Source organism: Drosophila eugracilis, unplaced genomic scaffold (genome assembly GCF_018153835.1).
Source record: "Drosophila eugracilis isolate 14026-0451.02 unplaced genomic scaffold, ASM1815383v1 contig_2152, whole genome shotgun sequence".
Lineage (NCBI taxonomy): Eukaryota > Metazoa > Arthropoda > Insecta > Diptera > Drosophilidae > Drosophila > Drosophila eugracilis.
In genome coordinates, this window is record NW_024573036.1 from 1,336,104 (window position 1) to 1,357,029 (window position 20,926).

Consider the following 20,926-nt stretch of genomic DNA (forward strand, 5'->3'; position numbering starts at 1 on the left):
CACTCAACCAACTACAACGACAGCAAACGTTGTGGAGAGGGGATTGAGTGGGAGGAGCAGAAGGAGTAGCAGAAGGAGAAGGAGAGAGGAAGAAGGAACGTCAGTAAACTGGCTGCTGCTTATTGTTGTTGTCGTTGTTGCTGTTATGGTTGTTGTTGTTGCTGTGCAAAAGCCAAAAGGCGACTACTGTTCATTTCCCACGGTAGGACTTCTCTCTCCCTCTCTCTCTCTTTTCGGATGCCATTCCAGTGAGACAGAGAGAATGAAATGGAGACCGAGTGACTGGCAGCAGAAACAACAACAAAGGGGGAGCCTCTCTTTGCAGCTATCACTCTTGTTGTTGTGGTGGTCTGAGCTTGACTTGAACCGCCTCTCTTGCTCTCATTGTTGTTGCTGTGCGAGTACGCGGATGAGTTTCATTTTCTCATTGTTTGATTTACAGGTGAACTTCAATAAAGGAAACAGTTGGAAAAAGTCAATTAAAGAAATATTCTTAATTTCTTACTTATTATTGTTTTTAATTCGAATAAAAATATAAAAATAATAATCATAAGAAAGGCAATGAAATGAAAGATTGGTATGTTCCACTGTAGACCAACGAAAAAAGTAAACCTGTTGTCCGTTTTCGACTCTGAATGAAAAAAGTGTATTTTTTTGAGATTTGTTGTTTTTTGGGCCTCGGGCTAAAAAGCATTTTGTGAGCATAAATCGTGAGGGGATCGGATCTCTCCCAAAGGTCTCCCTCGCAGCCTTTGTTCCTCTCCGAGTCGTAGGTCTCTAATCCCTGAGCAAGGCGCCACCTACCCCAGAGATTCCTGTGCCCGCTGCTGCCCTCTCTTTGTAATTCCTCAATAAAAATGGAAAAACTAATAAATTTTGCCCAACTAGCGGGCGAAGTGGGGGTTCGGGACCCAGCGGGGTGGCTACTGGAAGCACGACAGACCGAAAAAATTATTTGTTTTGTCATATATGCAAAGTTTCATAATTTATGATCTAATATACAAAAGAAAAAAGTCTCCAGATTGAAGGATGAAAACTTCGGCGCTTCCCATTCAAAAAGTAAGAGAGAAAGGAAAGAATGGCGGAGGGCAAAAGAAAGAAACAAATTCATTGAAAACTTTTGAGATTTTTGGGTTGGGTTTTGACCCGATCGCGGTGTGGGATATCTGGGATCATTGTCAACATTTTGACCGCTCGCTGTGCCCGTAATCATCGGTCTATCCCCCCCTCCAAAGTCCCCTATACCCCAGCCAAATTCGGAAAGAGTGACGCCGCCGCCAACATCGATTTAAATGCAAATCAATGTAATAAAACATTTTTTGGTCTTTTCACTTTGCTGCGACTTACAGATAGAGAAATATTTTTATGATTTGTACAAAAAGTATCATTCGTTAGATACTATATTTAACTTGGTTACTTTCAAGGAATTACTTCAAGTAAGATAATAAATCCTTGGTTGATTTTCTTATGATTTTTATAGGCTTCCAATTATTTCACTGTGCAGCTAACAGTATTGAATGTCGCAAAGGCTAGCCCTAGCCTATTAATTTGGAACTGAATCGGAGACACCCACGCAGGCGACACCTCTCAGATTGAATGTCCCCCACGATCGGAACGGAAGTTCGTGTGGCGCTTAGGATAAGACCAAAGAACTAAATCGATCGTAAATCACTTAGAATCCAGGTGAAAATATGTGGGCTGGTAATTTGTATAGGATGGGGACTGTGTTCCTAGGAAAACACAGCAATTTACAGGTTTTCAAGCACAATGAGGGGAGGAAGGGGAGGGATGGCTGTTTGGAAAACCAAGAGACATGGGTTGACACCTTCTCAGATCAATTGGGCAGTGATAAGAGCCATAAGAGCCGAATTACAATGGACCACTTCTGGGTTGAGATGGTTGGGGTCAAGTGGCAGAGTGATTTTATGGTAAATCACCTCTTTTGGAGTCATTTGTCCCCGTTGACCATTAAACCGAATCAAAGTAGATGGCAAGGGGATTAAATGGTGATGGCTAGGCATTTGAATGAAAGAGGAACTAAGCTGGCAATTCACCATTAAGAAACCCATTGAGCCACAGCTCCTAACTAAGTTATCAAGCCCGAAATTGATTTTAAGACCCAACAAACAACAACCAGCCATGAATACCCTCCTGTCTGCCCACTCTAAAAGCTTTTGCCACACACTTTGCCTACTTCTTTATGGCGAATTAATGACCGAAAAAACGAACAAGAATTTCAAATAAACCATAAATTTTATTAATTTCTATAGCGGCTGCCTCACAAAAAGGCAGGGTGTGTGTGTGTATATGTTTTTATAACTGAACAATAGGATCGATTCATGGAGTTCTGCAGAAATACTACCGAACCACTGCGAACCGCGCCCAATTATAATAAAAAGCGATTCGTGAGTGGAAAAACCTCGCCTGCTCCCACAGAAGTGACAACAAATTTAAAATTTACGAAATAAAAATTAAAATTAAATAAAACACCGCTCGGCTAAAAGAGCCAAAAGCGGACAATGGACGCGGTCTGAAACCGAAAACCGAAAACCAAAAACCCAAAACCGAACAACCGAAATTAGCATACAAACTGAAGATCGAAACGCATATCAAATGAGGATCCGATCAAGTTTGGTCCGGCCAGTTCATTCAGCTGATGCGGCGGATTCATTGATAGATCGCTCGCCGGTTTCCGTCCCCGACTAACTGTTAAAATAGACACATCACCCAGCGACTTTACGAGCCAGCGGACCATAATTCAAATTTATGTGAAAACACAAGTCCGGGCCAAAAAATAAATCAAGTCACGACTTTGCTGGGGAGAGGATACACTCGGAAAAAGCGGCTTTAAGTAGATTATAATTTGTGTACTTCTATGAAATGTTTTATCAAATCAAATACATAGATCATTAAATAAAAACAAGCCAAAACTGGAATATTACCAAAAAGATCTTAAATCACAGCTACCTATCAGTTATTCTGAGTGAAGAGATACCCCCAGCTTTTCAGCACTCGCACACCTTGAATGGGGCCCAGATACCCGAAGCCAAATGACAACTCAGCCAACTACCGTGTGCCAAATGGAGCGATGAGCAGATGAAGATGGAACCAAGTCGAGGCCTCGTCATCATTGGAATCATCCGAATCACCAGCATCATCATCAGCAACGTCGCCAACTGTTGACAACGCCTTGCTGCGGTGGCTGCGGTCCAGTTTCATTATTATTAACCAAAAAAGTATAAAAAATGAAGCCGAAAAAACCCCAACGGATCCCATTCAACGCCCACGTCTTCGACATTTGCCTGCTTCCACAGATTCATCCGTATATATCTTCGGATATATATATATATATATTATTATAATTTTGCATCTGTCTGTGCTCTTTGTTGCTCCTCCAAAATTTATGTGACCGCATCGCTGCCGTATGAATTTTTAATTTTTCACCAGTCTTCATTTCTCGTCGTTCGATTTGTTTGCCTTTTTAATATTGGCAATTAATGAAATTTAATACTTTTGTGTGCACTGTCTGGGCCAGAAGTTTTGGCTCGCTGGAATTTGTTTCTGGCCTTAACTTGGTTCGTTGATAGATTGGGAAAGTTGTGACAAGGTATTTGGGCAACATTCAAGGGTTTTCAACTGACAGATTGTCTGCAGATGATAGATGAGGGTGGAAAGTGGTATATGATTTGATAGTTTTAAAGGGAAGCCTTACAAAGGTTGACAATATAGAAAATAGCATCGTTAAAATCACATAGATCAGTGGAAAAACTTGGCATTTTTGTGTTTTAGATCATGAAATGGCTTTACTAAGACTCAAACTTTAATGTAGAAAAGATCTTTCAACATCAAATTGAGTATTGCATCAGAGTCCATGGTCCAGCAAAGTCGTGGCTTCTTTAGACAGTTCCTAATTAGTTTCTCCTTCATAAGGAAGCTCCTCAAGATTGTCGATTCGTCTCCTTTTCGAGTCCGCTGATTGCCCATTTAAAATATGCAAATTTGATCCGAAAAACAATGAGAAATCCATAAACAAAGCCGAGGCGGACAGAGATGAAGCCATCAAAAGTGGAGTTGCCAGCGGATTGCACTTAAAAGTGCCCAAAAGCAGTCGAAAATAATTTGTTAAACTTTATGGACTGGCGAAAACTTAATTAAAAACAATCCTTTTGGGGAACACTTAATTAAAGAGACTGGGTGTTAAGTTAATGAAGTTTTTTGTTGAATGAAAGACACAATTCTTCAGTTTTCATTGAGAAATCGTAAAAGATAAACAGATATGGTGGGGCAGAGGAGATAAACAGACCATCAATATGGTGTTTCTTGTTTCGTATTATCTTTTTTTCGGTCTAAAGAGGCCACACAAGCAGAGGAGGGACAACAAAGGCGGAGGCGGCAAAGCCAAAAGAAATGCGAGAAAAAAGTTTCCCAGGCCCTGAATACAAAATGGAGCTCCAACGAAGGAAAAAAGAAGAAAAGTATACAAAAAATGAGTACTGCGTAATACGGTTGCTCTGCTCTGCCACTGGTTTTTATATTCCGCCTCTCGCTCGCACATAAAACGGGTTAGGAAGCACTTTAAAGTAGGGTGTGCGAGGGAGAGGAAGTCCGCGAAAGAGGGACAGACAGAGCGCCGCCCAAAGCCACGCCCACGTCTATAAAATATGCACAGGTATAAGTGAAAGAAAGTTACTTTTTTAACAGAACAGCAGCTAGAAAGAAAGAGAGGGAGTCCGATCCGAAGAGAGCGTAATCCAAGGGAATCTGAGGTGTATTAGAACTTCCATGAACCAGCACCCCTTTCACTCATTAGTGCTAAGAACTTAATTGAAATGTTGACTTACTTAAGCTTAATTAACAGTCAACTCAGGTAACGCCTTCGAAACCACTCAACTCAGGTAGCCCTCTCTCGCTCGCGCACTCTCCCGTTCGCTCTCCGGTCGCTCTTTAGCTCATTTGGCTCTGACCAATCAGCTGAAGCACTCAAAACTCGTTCGACTCGACCCACACAGTGCGTCAGAGCGAGACGGCCAACCGAGAGAGGGCTGCTGAAAAAGAGGGTAACGAAAAAAAAGGAAAACACAAAAAGTTCAACCCATCAAGCTGAAGTTTTCGATCGTAACTTTGCAGTTGACTCTCGCGCACAGAAGCGTTCGGAAGTGAAATATATTTTATTAATAATATTACCCAACAGTCGCGGGCTAACACAGTGCCAGCAAGCAGAAATCGCACGGAAAAGTGATTTGCGAAATAGCAACGGGAATTTGGGGCTTTTGCAATAGGTAAGTGACGCCATTTTGTGGCTTTTTCGTTTGGCTTCCGTTAGAAGCGTCGCCATTTTGTGGCTTCTGTTCGCCAGCTACTGCACTTACGCATAAGAACTTCAGGCGTGCGAAAGGGATGGCTATGGGAGCGCTGCGCATGAGCAGTAGCTTCGGCTACTGGTCTTCGTTTCGCTTCGTTTCTCTTCGGATGACTCACACACACTCGCACTCACACAGTGCCACCGAATTGAGTAACAGACAGGGACAGAGCGATGATCTCGCTTCCTCAACTTGCCAGCAGCGACGCCTGCAGCGACGCCGGCAGAGGACGGCGGCAGAGGCGACTACTATTTCTTTCAGTTATTAGTAGCATTCATTCATTCAACTTTGTGCCGCTCGAGCGTGCGTATACAGTTCCCTCTCATCAGTATCAGTATCAGTAACAGAAACAGTAACAGTAATACCAGCATCAGTTCCTTCGCGAGTACCTTTAAAAGAGATACAAATCGATATATTCCAACTTGTACACAAAAGACACACGAAAGTCGCCCGATCAGTCAGCTAAGGCAATCGGTTTTCAGCCACTTCTCGACTTTCCCGAACACGCGTAACTCCAGTGCATCCGATTGGGTAAGTCTTTCTTCCGCTCCTCTCTTCAATGGCGTTCTTCTGCACGTTCTTCTGCCTGTCGTTCTTCCCCATTCCACACTTGCCTCGCTACCAGTTTTACGCCGCTTTCATTGGACAACTGAAGAGTGGGCAAAGAAGAAGCAGGCGAAGGCGAAGAACAAGTAACCCCACACGTAACACGGGTGCGTGTATCGCCCTCTCTCTCTGCCTCTTGGGCCTCTCTGTTGCGGCACTCAGTGTGCCAGAGGGAGAGAGGGCGACGCGTCTAACATGGCGTGCGTGTGGCCAACGGAGCTTTTTCGACCTCTGTGTGCGTGAGAAAGTGTCGCCATTTGCCAAAATGGCGGACGCCAAGTTCGAGCATTTCCCCATTGGATTGGGAAAAGTTTTTATCTTGACACAAATTCCCAAATCGGGTGATCTATTTTGGTAACACGTCTTAAACCCAATTGGGGGAATTTTTAAATTTGAAATGTTTATTAAGTTTATATTAAATGGGTCAAACCTTATTTCTTGAGTCCAATAATAAGCTAAAAGCTTTAATAAAAATTAAGATGGAAAATTTGTTTGAGACTTGAGATTTTCTCAGTTAAAAAAAGTGAGAAAATCCCCAACTAAGACCTGCAAATGCAACAAATGATTGATTAGTTTATAAAAATGTTTTCTTTCTTTAAAATTGTACAAGATACAGCTTTTCCGCATCCCATACTCAGTTTTCCTTAAAATTCCTTTTGGTTTGTTTTGATTTTCTTACAAAAAGTGACAGATGAATTTGAAAAGCCGTCGGCATTTGTTCAAGTCGAAGGAATGTAAGCTCGAAAAGTTGATGAGTCAGCATGAAGAAACTTCTCTTAGATTGGACAAAGCCTAGCTCGTCGAAGGTTGATCGCAAAACGCACAAAGCCCAGCGAATCATCGCCAAGAATGTCCGAAAGATCATCATCAGCAGCCGTTTTCGTACAAGCTTCCAAACTATGACTCATGGAGTTGTGCTTTTTCGATCGATTATGAAATACCAATGAGTGCGGCTCAAGCTACCAACAGATGTTCGAATACTCTTGCCTGATATTCCGAAATACCAAAGTCTCTTTCAGGTGGCCAACACTTGCAGGAAAACTCCCATGAATCCAGGGGGAAATTACTGAGAAGCAATCAGTTTAAGTGAAAATATAAAAAGGCAGTTTGTTAAGTTAGTTAAGCAGTCTGAAAAGCACCTCAGGACAAGTAGGTTAAACTATACTCATTTACTTCACTTTTACATTCGAGTTTTAAGCTGACTTTAGTTTGTTTATTTAACAATTTAAAAATTGTTAACAAATAGATTCTGTCTGGCTGCTTGGCTAAAAAGAAAAGCAAACGCTTTTCCAGCGACCATTTCTTTTCCGCTTGTCTGATCTTCGACCTCGTCTGGACCGCCCGCTGCGCTTCATCAATTAGAGTCTAATTAGCTAAGCGATTACGGTAAATGGGCTCAGCTGGCAGCTAATCTGCGCCGACTTTTGAGCAACTGTCATATCCTAACAGCTGAAGGTGAGAAGCGGCCCAAATCGACTTTCCTGCGATCCGAATTTCCCACCCGATTTGCGATGGATCCCAAGAGATTCCTCATTCTACGATGCATTGTCTTTTCTGTGGCTTTGTACCTTGTGGTGTGTTTGTGTTTGGGGTCGCCTTCCTTTGTTGCGCTGAAGTGGCAGTGCCACATATCCTAATTGTTTCCACCGACTTGTTGGTCCTGTTGCCAGGACCTCGAGAGTGTGTGGGTGTTTTTCCTGGGAATTCTGCGCCATTAGCACAATTAGATTCGTATCAAACGGGCCTCGGTGCCTTTGTCTTGCCAGCCGTATGTCCTTTTATTGTCATTTATTCTCGCTTCGGTTTTTTCCCTTTTTCACTTTTCGGTTGTAATTTTTAATGGCACCTTGCCAACTCACTGTCCGCCTCCTACAAAAAACGAAGGGATGCTCCGGGATGAGAGGTGAAAGAAGTGTGGTAATCGCTTTTGACCATATCCCGTCCTTCGACGTGTGTGTCACTGGCTTGAGCCCTTTTTTGGACCCAGTTCTGAGCCTGTTATCGCCCAGGCCGCTGCACATTTATCTCGGGGTGTTAAACTGTAACTCTCGGTCTGAGGTTCGAGGCTCGAGGTTCGTGGAAGTGGCCGACGCACTTACTCCGCATCGCCAAAGATCTTGCCACATATAATCCCACTCTCCGTGGCCATTTGCCATTTCATTTCTCTTTCTTTCTTTCCCATCGCTGCAAATCTAATTTCACGCAGCATTAACGCCTTTCGCATGCCCTTCACACGGCAACCCAAGTCCAGAGTCAGGATCACGCTGTGCGAAAGATCTCCCAGATCTTGAGATCTTCACAAGATCGCAACCTTGCCTTATATAGCAAATAACCCAAAGTGTGTGTGCACAACACTAATTATTTTCAGTGCGGATTAATGGGATTATCTTTGCGCTGGACAACAGTTTATTATACAATATTTGGGCAGTTTTCCCTCTGATCTGTGGGTGTTCTTCCTTCGCTTAAGCGGATTGCCATGTCCAGTTGCCAAATACTAACAGTTGGAGTTCGTTTTAAATTCTGGCCAGAAGAAGCTGCCAAGAAACGCCTGTTTGGATTTGGCAGGATTTCGAACAGGTTGTTCCATGGATTTAGATGATTGTTTGGCTGGGATTTTCCACAGATTAGAAAGATCGTTAGATTGTCATTTTAGTCTTTACAAGCAATATTCGTACAGCATCTTTGAGTTAGAGTTTAAGGTTGACTTTGAGCATTGTTTACTTAAACAACATTTAAGGTCTCATATTTGTCCCCCAATCCACAGATTCATCTCTCTGGATAGTCCTCTTGTCACTTTTATTATCCACATTCCCCAACTCATTTAACCTTCCAAATTGATGGGCTCACTCAATTGTCAGCTCGAGTTTCACCGCCATTTTCCCTTGCTGGGACTTTGCCTTTGTCATCTTAGGATGACTACAGACAGACAGACAATTCCATCGGCATTCGACGCATCCAGCAAATGGCCAAATAGAGTGCTTAACCCCGGAGAGCAACCCGTGGCTAATGGTGCTCCACTTAGGCCCACGCTCCCAGAGACAGAATAAAATCCGTCCAAATCCGAGTCCAAATCCAAAGCAAAGCATGGCCAAATGCGAGACCGATCGCGGACCCGGACCCAAAGAATCCATATCGAATGGATGGCCTTATGCAGGCGCCCTGTGTCGCATGATTAACGGCGTTAAAATGCCAATGTGACGCCACATTGTGTACACAAATTAACATTGGAGGAGTCTCTTTTGGCCAGGCTTTTGAGCCGAGCTCCAGTCTCCCGCCAGACATGACCAATGCGATCAGCGACCCAAGCCCCGAACCCAGCATCTCTCCCACTGGAAAAAGTGTATCCGAATGCTAGGAGTTTATGGTTTATATTTTCATTTACTATGGAAAAGCTATCTGTTAAGGCAGGAAAGGGGATTGACAATCAACTTTACTTTCTTTAATAACAAGAAAGTGTTAATGCAGATAAGATTTTCTCTCAGTGCATGATCCAAGCGAGTCTCAGTGTTATAATTTGAATATGTTTAGTGGGCATTAATGTTATAATGACAATAACTACGTACCGTCTGCGGCCGGTGCAGCACCCGCTGTGACGTTTGCCTTTTGTTGTCAACGTTAGCTCCCCGATGGTTGGTCCCCGAGCCGAACCCGTTTCCATTCCCATTTCGAATCCGAATCTGAATCTGAATCTGAATCTGAATCCGAATCCCATTCCCATTGCCAGTCCCAGTCGCAGTCCCAAAAGTGTTCCAGCTGCGAGCTGAAAGCACCATAACATATAAATAAATATCGAAATCGGGTCTTGCCGAGACGCTTGTCGCTACCAGTCAGCGCTGGCTTTTGTTTCGCGCAGAAAGATTCCCGAATAGCCGAGCGAAACAAAAAGGCCAGTAAATCTGGGAAATATATATACCTATATCCCGAAAAGAAAAGGCCATCCGAAAAGGGAGAGATCCAGCGGCGCCGAAATGACAAAAATAAAATTACATAAAAAATAACAGTTGTTAACTACCGCCCGGGTGCGGGTGCGGGTGCGGGCGTGAAGGGAAAGCACGGCGATGGGCATAAATTTCGATCGGCTACGCAAGGCGCCAATTAAAAATAAACTTGTTACAGCGCCACCTTAATGAAGTGGCCAAAAACAGGGGAATTTGGCAACTGTACTTGGCCATAACGCGGCGGGGGAGTTGCCAAAGGTATTGGCCCGTCTGCGTGATGACTCAGTTAATTTAGAAATGCAAACCGACCATGGGAACTTCAGTATTTATGGCCATAACTTGATTATGTTTGGTAAGGGTATCGCTATGGGAATCCATTTCATATTGGATCTGAATATATATCTTTTATTTTCCTTGCTAGTCTCCAGGTCAAGTGTAAAGAAAGAGTTAGTGTGAACTTCTAAGACCTCTTCAAACACACAAATTGAATAATTGTGTTTGCGGAAGTAACATACAGTCCTCCTTCCGTCAATGAACTCTGCTTAAGTTTTGGAAGAAAATATAAATACTTGAGCTTAGCACCCGGAGACAACGGTGAACAGTCGTCGGTGTCGTTGAAGACAAATTATTATAAAGCCCGCCGAAGGTTAGCAACTGTGAAAAACAGTTGTCGGGACGTCGGGTGATTTGTAAATGTCAACACCGCGTCCGAGGTGCGGATTTGGTTGCTTTTAATGAGTCATTGCCGATCCGTGTTGCGTGATCTCGGCGGCCTGTTGTGGCACGAAAGTAATAGCCATGTGTATACACAGTCGTGGTCAAAATAATAGCTATTTCTGTACTTCTACCTTCTTTTTATTTCTTTAAATATCCTTATTTTCCTTATATAAACTTTAAATATTAGTTGCAAGCCCTGAAGAGTGTTTAGTAACTATACGAAATCTCGACTTGTGCTATTCGTTCGACCGCAACTGTTTAGATATAAGCCTGGACATATTTATATATATATACGGTATATTCCGCTTGAAATTTATTGACCCATAAAAGTTGTCGCAGGCGTTGCTGTTGCTAACTTTATTTAAACCCTGCGTCTCCCTCTGTTTTAGGTGTTTGCCTTAAAGTGCGCCATAAACTAAAAGCCCAACCTAAGAGTCGGCGGAGAGCGAAAACTAAATAACGCCCACCGCAACGCCACCTACTGGTCACCCGTGAAAAAAAGGGGAGGAGAGGTGAAATCTCGGAGCAGCGATACGGGCCGAAAAAGATAAAGCTAGAGGAAGGAGGAAGAGGAAGCGACGTTGCCGCTTTTCACCGACCAATCAGCCAAAAAGGCAGCAATTAAGCGGGCCGTTATCTGGCTAGATAGCGATTAGAGGTGGAAATAAACCCCATTGAGTGGAAAACCCCCCGAGGAGCCAAAGAGCGCCATTGAGAGGGCCGCGAAGCGGGAGTGGAGCCAACAGCAATACCCATTTGCCGAGAGCGGGAGCACCCAGTTGGGAGAGCCCCGAGCAGTATCGAACGCCGTACGTGGAGCAGCACCCCACTCAAGCACTCAACAGCACCTCAGCACCGCGGAGCAGAAGTACACATATCGCCTGTCAAAATGTTTGCTGTAATGCGAATCGACAACGATGACTGCCGGTCCGATTTCCGCCGCAAGATGCGTCCGAAGTGCGAGTTCATTTGCAAGTACTGCCAGCGGCGATTCACCAAGCCGTACAACCTGATGATCCACGAGCGCACCCACAAGTCCCCCGAGATCACCTATTCGTGCGAGGTGTGCGGCAAGTACTTCAAGCAGCGGGACAACCTCCGCCAGCACAGGTAAGCCAAAGTGTCTTCACTATGCTACTATAAGTCCCAATCCGCAATCCATAATTCCCATGCACAGAACTCTTCGGTTTAGCTTTTCCTGATTCAAACTGATTTGATGTGATTTTCTATGATTTTATTGGCTAAGACTTCTCATTTTAAATAGAAATATAATATTTAATAAAGCCATAAGATGCCAATATTTTCTCAATAAGAAGTGCAGTAAATTCTCTCTAAATAGCTTGTAAAATGTTGAAAAACATTTAAAGTTACATTTGCATACCTACCTAAGTGTTAATTTGTTTTCTATTAAAATCATATCAAGTCAACTGAATCATTATTGCTTTCTAAACGATAAACTATATAGGTCGAATTGATAAAATCCAATATGATTAATATCTGCGTGTAAATATACAAATATTCAGAAACATAAGGCATGGAACTATCAAATAATGGTGTTGGTTATCGGTTTTTTGAATTTCATATTATTATAAAAGATAATTGTTTATTTTACCTGCAATAGAAGCAGTTTATAACATTCAAGGGGACTTACAGGGAAAGTTTACCTTAGAAAGATTAAATTTGCATTTAGAAAACCCCCTTGAGTGAGATAAGTTTCTTAGTTAAAAGTTAAACTCGCAAATGTTTATAATTAAAAAGGAATATTGTAGTTCCCTGGGATTTTTAAACTAGAATTTACAATTCAGAAGGCAGCTTATGCAAATTTCACAGGCAATGTCAAGTAAATGTATTTCTAAACTATTTATTCAAGAAGTTGATAATGTTAATCAGTAATTAGTTTACAAACTGACAGATTACATTGCAGATCAGTTTAGTTTTCAATTTAGCTGTATACATCAGCAGAACTCAGAAGTACTAAATAATAATATCAAACTTATCCAAAGACCTAAAGATAACCCCCGAATTTCTCGAATCAAAAGCTCTTTTTAATTGACAAAAAGCTCAATCACTTTATCAGCACTCCCTTCACCCTTTACATACCCAACTAACCCACTCAACCCACCGAAACAACACCAAACAACAACACAACCGAAATCATTTCTGGGCAGTCAGTCAGCAAGGCCTTGTTACCATTTGTTATTATAATTTTTCTTGGCTCATCACGATTTATTCTCTATTTCTCCGTTCTCTCTCTCTTTTATTTGTAGATGTAGTCAGTGTGTTTGGCGATAAGCTAAAATACTATATAAACATATATATAGATATATATAAAACCACACACAGAGCAATATATAAAGTAAAACCGATATCTAAGCACAGCAGCACCAACAACAGCACGCAATATCACAGCTATATCTTACGCACACTTAACGATTGAATGGGATCTGATGAGGCAACTGCAACTGCAACACACCCCGCCCACTTCTCCATGCACCACTCTCTAAACATATATGCCTGCCACTGCCACTGCAAGTGCAACTGCAACAGCAACGGCGGCAACTGCTTAACTACTAGATGCAATCTACAGCCACGACAGCGATCATAGTGAACGGAATGCTAAGTTCAGGTGTTGGTTTTCAATCTTTTCGGTTATCTGGTCTATACAATGCACTTGCCACGCCCCCATCAACAACAGCGGGCAATCAAAAGCTATCCAAATGTTGCGCAGGCGCAGCACAACAGCAACAGTTGCAACACTTGCAACACTTGCAACCGACATTGCAACAGCAGCCACAATATTTTCAATAATACTTGCAGAAATCTACACATGGACACTTGTGGGCGTGGCTGCTTCGGGAAGTGATGAAGGAGCAACCCTAAAGCAACTGGCAACTTGCAACATCTAATAGCAGAGAGCTTGCAACATCCTAAAAGCAGTTTTTAGATGCTTTTTAGCTGAAAACCCTTCTACCTGCAACTTTTACTTTAACCTCTGAACATTAGAGCACATCTGTCCTTGCAACATGCAACACCTAGCAGACATCTCTCCAGCATTCCCGCCGACAACAGCAGACAAACAACAGCAATCCCAGCAGACTTCTGCAACAGACCTAACAACAACACATGGAACATGTTGCTGCTGGCTCTCCCGCATGTGTTGCTCGTGTTGCCGGCGAAAGTGCAATTAAGCCAAAGCTTTTTGCGCTTTTCAAAAGGCAGGCAACAGCAGCAACACACAGGGCAGCTCACCAGCAACGTGCAACAGCAACAGCAACAGCCTACACCAGCAACTTGCGACAACAATCAGCTGCAATCATCTTGCCTTAAACATATTTTACACACACAGATACACACCCACACCCACTCTCGCTATATTTTACGAGTAATAAAAATTAATTACAATTTAATAATAATATTAAAAACGCAAGAAATCAAACGAGAAACCCCCGCACCTTCATCTTAAGTATTTGTATTTTAAAATCGAAAGAATAAACACGTTGAAAATGTATTACATAAAATTAATCATAATTAATAATAATAATAAACACAATTATTAAATAAATATTTACGGTATGCGATTGTTTTGTTTAAGTTTAAATTTTAAATTTTAAATTTTAAATAAATAGAATGAAAACGAAAACTTAAAAAAAGAAAAGCAACAAATTGTGCCCAAAATCAGCGAAAAATAATAAGAAAATTGTTTTTTGTTTTTGTTTCCCTCGTTTAAGTGCCCGGCAATAAGATTGTAAATGTTTTTCCGCTATTTATAATAATAAAAAATGAATTAATTAATAACGCCTAAACGCCCCCTCCCCCCTCTGGACATTTTCTGTTTTATTTCCCTCGAATAAATCAGCTAAAACGACAAACAGCAATTTATGATTAAACCTAGAGTTAAATGGCGAAACAATAAGTAATAAAATAAACATATTTATACTATTAAAATCAAAATCCAATTATAAAAAGTGTTTGTTTATGGGGGAAAGGGGGGCTCTTTAGGGTAATCAATCAAGCGAAAGATTTAAGCAGAGTTTAGGTTTTCCTTTCACGATGGTGTTCTAAAGGGAAAGTTCTTAAGTTTGTTTCGTAGGAAGAACGGAATTAGTTTTATAAAATTATGCAGGTGGGTGCTTAAACGATTATCTCAATTAATTCCAACTAGTTAATTACCAAGAACATCAGCAAGCTGACAGCTTACAGAGTAATTCTCATGTTTTATGCACTTCTGGCGTTTAGGACATAAAATGAATTGCTTCTTAGTTATCTAGCAGGTGAGAGGGAAAGATTGCTTTACTGGCTAGTTAACAGGTGTCGAGAAGAGGCTTTTAAATGCTCAAGTATATGCTATTAAAGCACTTAAGAACATGGATCATATTAGATATAATTTAGGCACTTAAAGAATGGTTAGACCTGGCTTTTCCTTAGAAGCAATGAAATATTTATTTTGGGAAATAGGACAAACATTGCTAGCAAACCAGCTTGTCAGACAAAACTATTTCATTTTTGTTAACTTTTTGCTTAAAGAAATAGCTTAAAAATCAAATCTTTTTATTATTTTGAGTAATTTTAAAAAATATATCTTTAAAATTCCTAAAATATTCCTAAAACCAATCGAATTGTTATCTGCAGCACGTGGGTGTACCTGTGTGTGTGTGTTCAGGAAACTTCTCACCTTCGAGGTGCTGTGGCTGGTATCTCCCCTTTGCGAGAACCCACTGTACCTGTGAGGGATGCGATAATCAATTCATCGCAACGTTTGCCTAGCATTTAGGTTAACTATTTACCAACAATTAAGCAAACTATTAAGACCAACTGCTCCTTTGTCGGCTCGCTCAATTGGTAAATACCGGCGGAGAAAGGAGAGGGCATATGATTTCACATGCGATCATAAATCATTTCCCAAGTTCGAAGTTCTCTGTTCTCCGTTCTCAGTTCCCAGTTCTCAGTTAGCGATTCCCTTTGGCCCGCTGCGTTCGTGTTAATTAAATATTGACTATGTTTTGATAAGCCGTAACATTGCCCCGGGAGGAGTCCTCTCACCCCGCTTCCAGGTTCGATTTTCCACAAATTTAAATGTTGGCACTACGCGGCAGGATCCCGGAAAAGGTAGAGCCAGAACCCGAACCAGATACCAAGCCCACGGCGAGTTGCACATAATGAAAGCGTTTCCAAATGCGAAACGAATGCTGGAACAGCTACTGTGGCGAGTGTGGGCCAGGACATATAGATATAGGGCCTGTGGTCGGGCTGCGGCCTGTGGTTATCTCGGCAGGTACAAAATTGGTCAGAATATTAGGTAGAGACACTGTGTATGATGATGGGCCAAGAAGGTGACTTAAATGCACGACAGTATTAGGAAGTTAGCAATACTTTAACTTAACTTTGATTCTATGTAGAAATATTTAGAATTTTATTTGATTTTTGTACTAACAATATATATACCCAAGAAGATAGTAGCTGACTGCTCGTTTTCGCAATGGGCTTTCACTGGGATTGGTCTCGCATTTCTCGGTGGCACTTCTATTATTCTGACCTCCGCTGTGGAGCGGCATGTGGTCGCCTTCCGAGGCACGTGTGGTTTTCCAGCTAACCGCGCCGAGGCTGCTGCATCCGCCGCTTCCTGCTGCTGCTTATGGCATTAACCTAAACTGTTTCCACCTTCCCGGCCAAAGGACGACGGCCACGCAGTTGGACTTCGTGGGCATCGAAAAGGAGTCAGTATCGAAGTCACATTCAGAGTCAAATCCGGGCCAAAAGGAGGCCCAGGCGGAGGCCCGCTGTGTGCGCCGTCACCCGCTGATTTTGTTGGCCGCACATTGGCTTAGGCCCGAAACTGGTCAAAACTAAACCAAACCAAGCCGATCCCATCCGTTGCGATCTCAGAGACTTATCGCAAATGGTCAGGAGGGGCGAGCCACTGCCCACCCACTCGCACCCAACCTCTGCTAGATATATATTTCTTTTACCTGTATAAACTGTAACTTTACTTAACATTTCTCATTAAGTTACCAAAAAATAATCAGCTCTCGGTCATTGCTATCATTTTGGGCCATCTTTCATGGCCAGGCCAGAGACTGATTCAACACTTCGGTAGCGCAATCATCATTTCCGCCTCTTAGGAGGTGACAACTTGGGTTTTTTCAAAGTGCAAATGCAGATTTCTTTTATGGCCTGATTCACCGCTCATCTAAGCCGCTGAGTGGCTACCAAAAAACTGTTTCCCATCCCACTGACTCACTCACAGTTTCTATCCGAGTCAGGCAGTCACATCTAAGCGAGATATTTGGCAACAGGTTCCAGCCTCCTCCAGCTGATCAAAAGCAGATCTCTAAGGTGCGACGAGTCGGCGGCGATATCTGGGCAACCTGAACGGCAGCCTCAGCAGCAGATTCCAGCTCAGACCTTTCGGCATGCGGAGTCGGACTTTGGGACCCGTTAAGCGACGGTGTCTAACTCATTAGATGTCATTTGCTGATAAACACGGGGTATACCCTACAAAGGGGTTGTATGACTCGGAGAATACCCCTTTGAATACCTCTTTGTGTATTTAATTTGGTTATTCATAACATTACTGGTTAGTAGCAGTAAGGGAATCCCATCTTCGACCTTCGTTTTCCCCTAATTTGAGCGTAATAAGTGATGGCCACATACATACTCGTATAGGTACTCCCGCGAGTCGTATCCCCCGATCTGATAGCATCTGTGCGACGGATCGGAATGCCTCGGCTGCAGTTGTCATCACGTAGCATCGCATAATTCAGCTTTTTACGGCTAACGGGCGGCCGCTCCTGTGGCGGCTGCTGTATCTGCAATTAAAAGAGCCCAACTACCTCCAAGTGCAGGGAGCAAGGCACTCTATATGGCCAATCTACACCCTCAGAGGCAGCTATATATATATATATATATAACTGAACGGATTTAAGAGCGGCACGTACAAACTCGCGGCTATTTGTCTGCTGACTTGTCTGCCTGCTTCTTAACTTATTTTCCTTTATTTATTTATTTTTGTTCCGCATTTTTTGAAGTTGCCTTTCGTTTGTCTTACTTGTGGCATTGTGATTGTGGCAGAGCCAAAAAGATTTGTGGCCGGCCAAGACTTGAGATCCCGGTCGAGGTCCAGGTCCAGCTCCAGGACCAGGACCACATCTCCGGCCCCAGTCCATGTTCACTCCCCAGTCTCAGTCTCAGTCCCATTCCCAATCCCAGTCCCAACTGGCTGCCTGTCGCTTTTAATCTAGCAAAGCAATCGTTGAATGCCACTAAACTTTTCACCACAACTTATATCAATTGTCGTCCAATGTACGACGTCAGCGCTCCCCTGATATATTGGATCTAAAAGTGATCGTAATCGCAAAGCGGAGCACACACGCCCCAAAGACGCAGTCCCAGACCGAGTGTCTCAGTGGAGCTGGTAGTTCGGTTGGTTGCAGTTGGCTTGGTTTCGTTTTGGCCAAGTCCAAGGCACCCAGGCACCAATTTGTCTGCACAAATTTGAGGCCAATTGCAAGGGGGATGAGTGAAGGGGCGCTCCTTAGCTAAGGAATAGAACAAAACCTATAGAAGGAACTTTAGTTTAAAACTAGGGATTGAAAACCTATTAGAAGGGCGAATACTACTTCCTTAGATAAGAAGAAAAATTGTTTAAAAAGAGCTTAAAAATATCAATACAATATTCAATTTTGGTCCCCTATTTTTCTTGGTGCACAACTTCTGTTTCCTTCGCCAGACTGAAAAATAAGTTAATGCCCACTGGCTGGGCTCCGGTGTCTCCTGGCTACCTCCTCGGTTAGCATTAATTTATGAAGTGATGATGACAAGTGGGATAACGGGGTCATTTCGCGCTTAATGTCGCCAACACGTAAAATGATTTGCATCGAAAGTCAAAACCTAAAACCCAATGCCGCGTAACTTTAGAGGCTGTGGCAAGGCTGCCAGATTGCGATTGCAGCTTCGACTCTGACTTGGATCTTGGATCTGGCTGCGACTCCGACTCCATTGCCATCTGAAGGCAAACTTATCGCCGCCGCCCGATCATAACAACACATTTTAAAGGGCTTAAAGGCGGGCGATTCGAGCCGGGCCAGCAAAATCTGAGGGACTGCAGCCGGTTGCAGCTGAAGCTGACATAAGCGGACCGCAAACGTGACAGCTCACTTCGGTTTGGTTGACAATCTGGGGAGATCCCCAGATCCTCAGATCCCCAGATGCCAACATCCCAGAACCGAATCCCCGGCAATTGTGCTTCAATATTGCTCCTAATTTGGCACTTAAATTCAATGAGAGCGGGGCATTCTTAGCTGTTTCTGCGAGGAGAAGCTGGGGAATTCTTCGGCCGGAGAGCCGGAGACCATGCCTTGACATAAATCAACGCGACTTCCAACTTTTATCACGATCTCCTAAATAAGGCGACGGCCTGCAGAAATCCGCTTCATACATTACACACACACGGAGTCGGCGTGGCAGTCGCAGTCACTAAGTAAGCTATCATCAGGCTCAGGCTCAGTCTGGGGATCGGAATCGGAATCGGGCTTCTCAACTTCAGGCGGGCTATCTCACAGCACTGAGAGAAAGTTGTAGTTAAAGTTGAGTTATAGCTGAAATTCAGGCACAGAGAGATAAGGAAAAGAGCTGAAATCTGTTTTAAAACTACAGTAAAGTATAAATTAATTTTTTCTCTTAGTGTAACTTTTGTCACAGTGGGCCATGGAGTACACCTGGGTGAGCTTCAAAGAGAGAGGAGAGGCAGATCTTGCGGATTGCCGCTGACTCGTAAAATGCGTGTGCGAGTCGCGCGCTTTCGCGATCCTCTATTTTAATGACAGTCGCAGAAGGAGCCTGCAGCTGGGAGTTGCAGTTCCTGCAGCGAATAATATGTCTATGGAGTTGGGTATGGCAACTATAGGGTCTCATTGATCTGATCAATGTGATCAAGTTACTCTAAGGGGAAGATTTCATGGCAGTTCTTACAAAGAAAGGAGTTCATTTGATAATAATTTGATTGAGTTATAGAGAAGTTATTACTATGCATCCAGATAAATACCATTTCTTAAAAAGACTTCCTTAGAGTATATAAAAGTGCTACCATGTCAAGGTCTTACTCCGTCCCAAGTCCCCTCAAAAGGCGAATTGTTCAGTGAGTTTTAGCAAATGCGATTAAAATGTCACAGACAGCGAATGGAAGAGCCTCTTGGCCTGAGACGACGGCAACGTGTGAAGTAAATGTGGCGCAAATGTTGTTGGCCGTCTGTCAAGTGGCAGAAGGGGCCTAGAAAAGGTGGCAGGAGCCTCTCCTCTCTCTCCGCCCTCCGTGTAATTGTAAATGTCTGCGAAAATGCGGCAGTCTTCAGAAAGAAGGAGCCGTGGCCACATGGAGACTCCCTTTCGTGCATAATGATGACATTCCACCGCGTATTTGATTAAGAATTTTGACAGGCGACATAGTGTCGCTTTGACGGCCACCCAGGCCACAAATATCCGATGTCCCATGCCCATCCCGATCCCGATCCGGAGTCCGATCCCTAACCTCTCTGAAATCGAGAATAAAAAGGCAACGCGGGATCCCGTCGTTTTAATCAACAGCGCTGATCAATAACAATCAACATGTTTGCTGATAATTTCGCCAGTCTCTTTTGGGGGAACGCTTTCCTACACAGAGAGAAATGTAGGGGGAAGTTGAACTGATAGGTATTTGAAGTGCTGTACTCAGAAATCATATGATACTCTTAGTAACTAGGATTCCGATTAGGAAACTACTTAGAGAAGTAGAAAATTATATTATCAGATTGACCCACTTTTCCTTTCAGTGTAGGCACCCCAATTCTGAACCCTCTCCGGATTTTGGCTTAAGTTTTGGGGACCCTCCTTTGTCAGTTTTTGTAGGTGGCGTTGACTTGACTCATTTCGCGGTGCATTCTTTTTAATGGTTTGATTGATGGCTGGCAGCTTTGCGGCTGTTGCTGCCTTGAATTTGTCAGCAAATTTGTCAGGCCTTAACCCAGAAGAGGGGATCCGTGGATAAGCGGCCGAAAGAGTTTAATACCTCGGGGAACTGGTTTGCGAAGGTTTTTGTTTTATGGTCAACTGAATCATTAGTCAATGGCATTTCATAAGAATGCTGGCGAAAGTGAACCGAAGACGGGCAATTGCGAAAGTAACCGTGATTATGTCCAAACTCGGATGTGTCATTTCAAGGGGAAGTAGTTTAATGGTTTAAGTTCAGTGAGTCAGAGAAACAGTTTAGTGATAACTTCTTCTTCTTTTTACATAGTTTTGGAAAGTCTGAAGAATTTGTTAAGAACCATGTGA

The 20,926-nt window shown here is 43.0% G+C and overlaps 1 protein-coding gene across 2 annotated transcripts; it reads left to right on the plus strand.

The window, feature by feature from the left end:
* The first annotated feature begins 5,132 nt into the window (after positions 1 to 5,132).
* LOC108111141 (protein drumstick) lies at positions 5,133 to 14,207 on the plus strand. 2 transcript variants are annotated; one of them, XM_017220509.2, is made up of 3 exons: positions 5,133 to 5,279; positions 11,011 to 11,731; positions 12,889 to 14,207. In XM_017220509.2, the coding sequence occupies exons 2-3, from the start codon at positions 11,511 to 11,513 to the stop codon at positions 12,911 to 12,913; spliced, it is 246 nt and encodes an 81-aa protein (XP_017075998.1). In that variant the 5' UTR covers positions 5,133 to 5,279; positions 11,011 to 11,510; the 3' UTR covers positions 12,914 to 14,207. The 2 variants fall into 2 exon arrangements, with proteins under 2 accessions (XP_017075998.1, XP_017075997.1); XM_017220508.2 differs by lacking the exon at positions 5,133 to 5,279 and adding an exon at positions 5,642 to 5,891.
* The last annotated feature ends 6,719 nt before the right edge of the window (positions 14,208 to 20,926 follow it).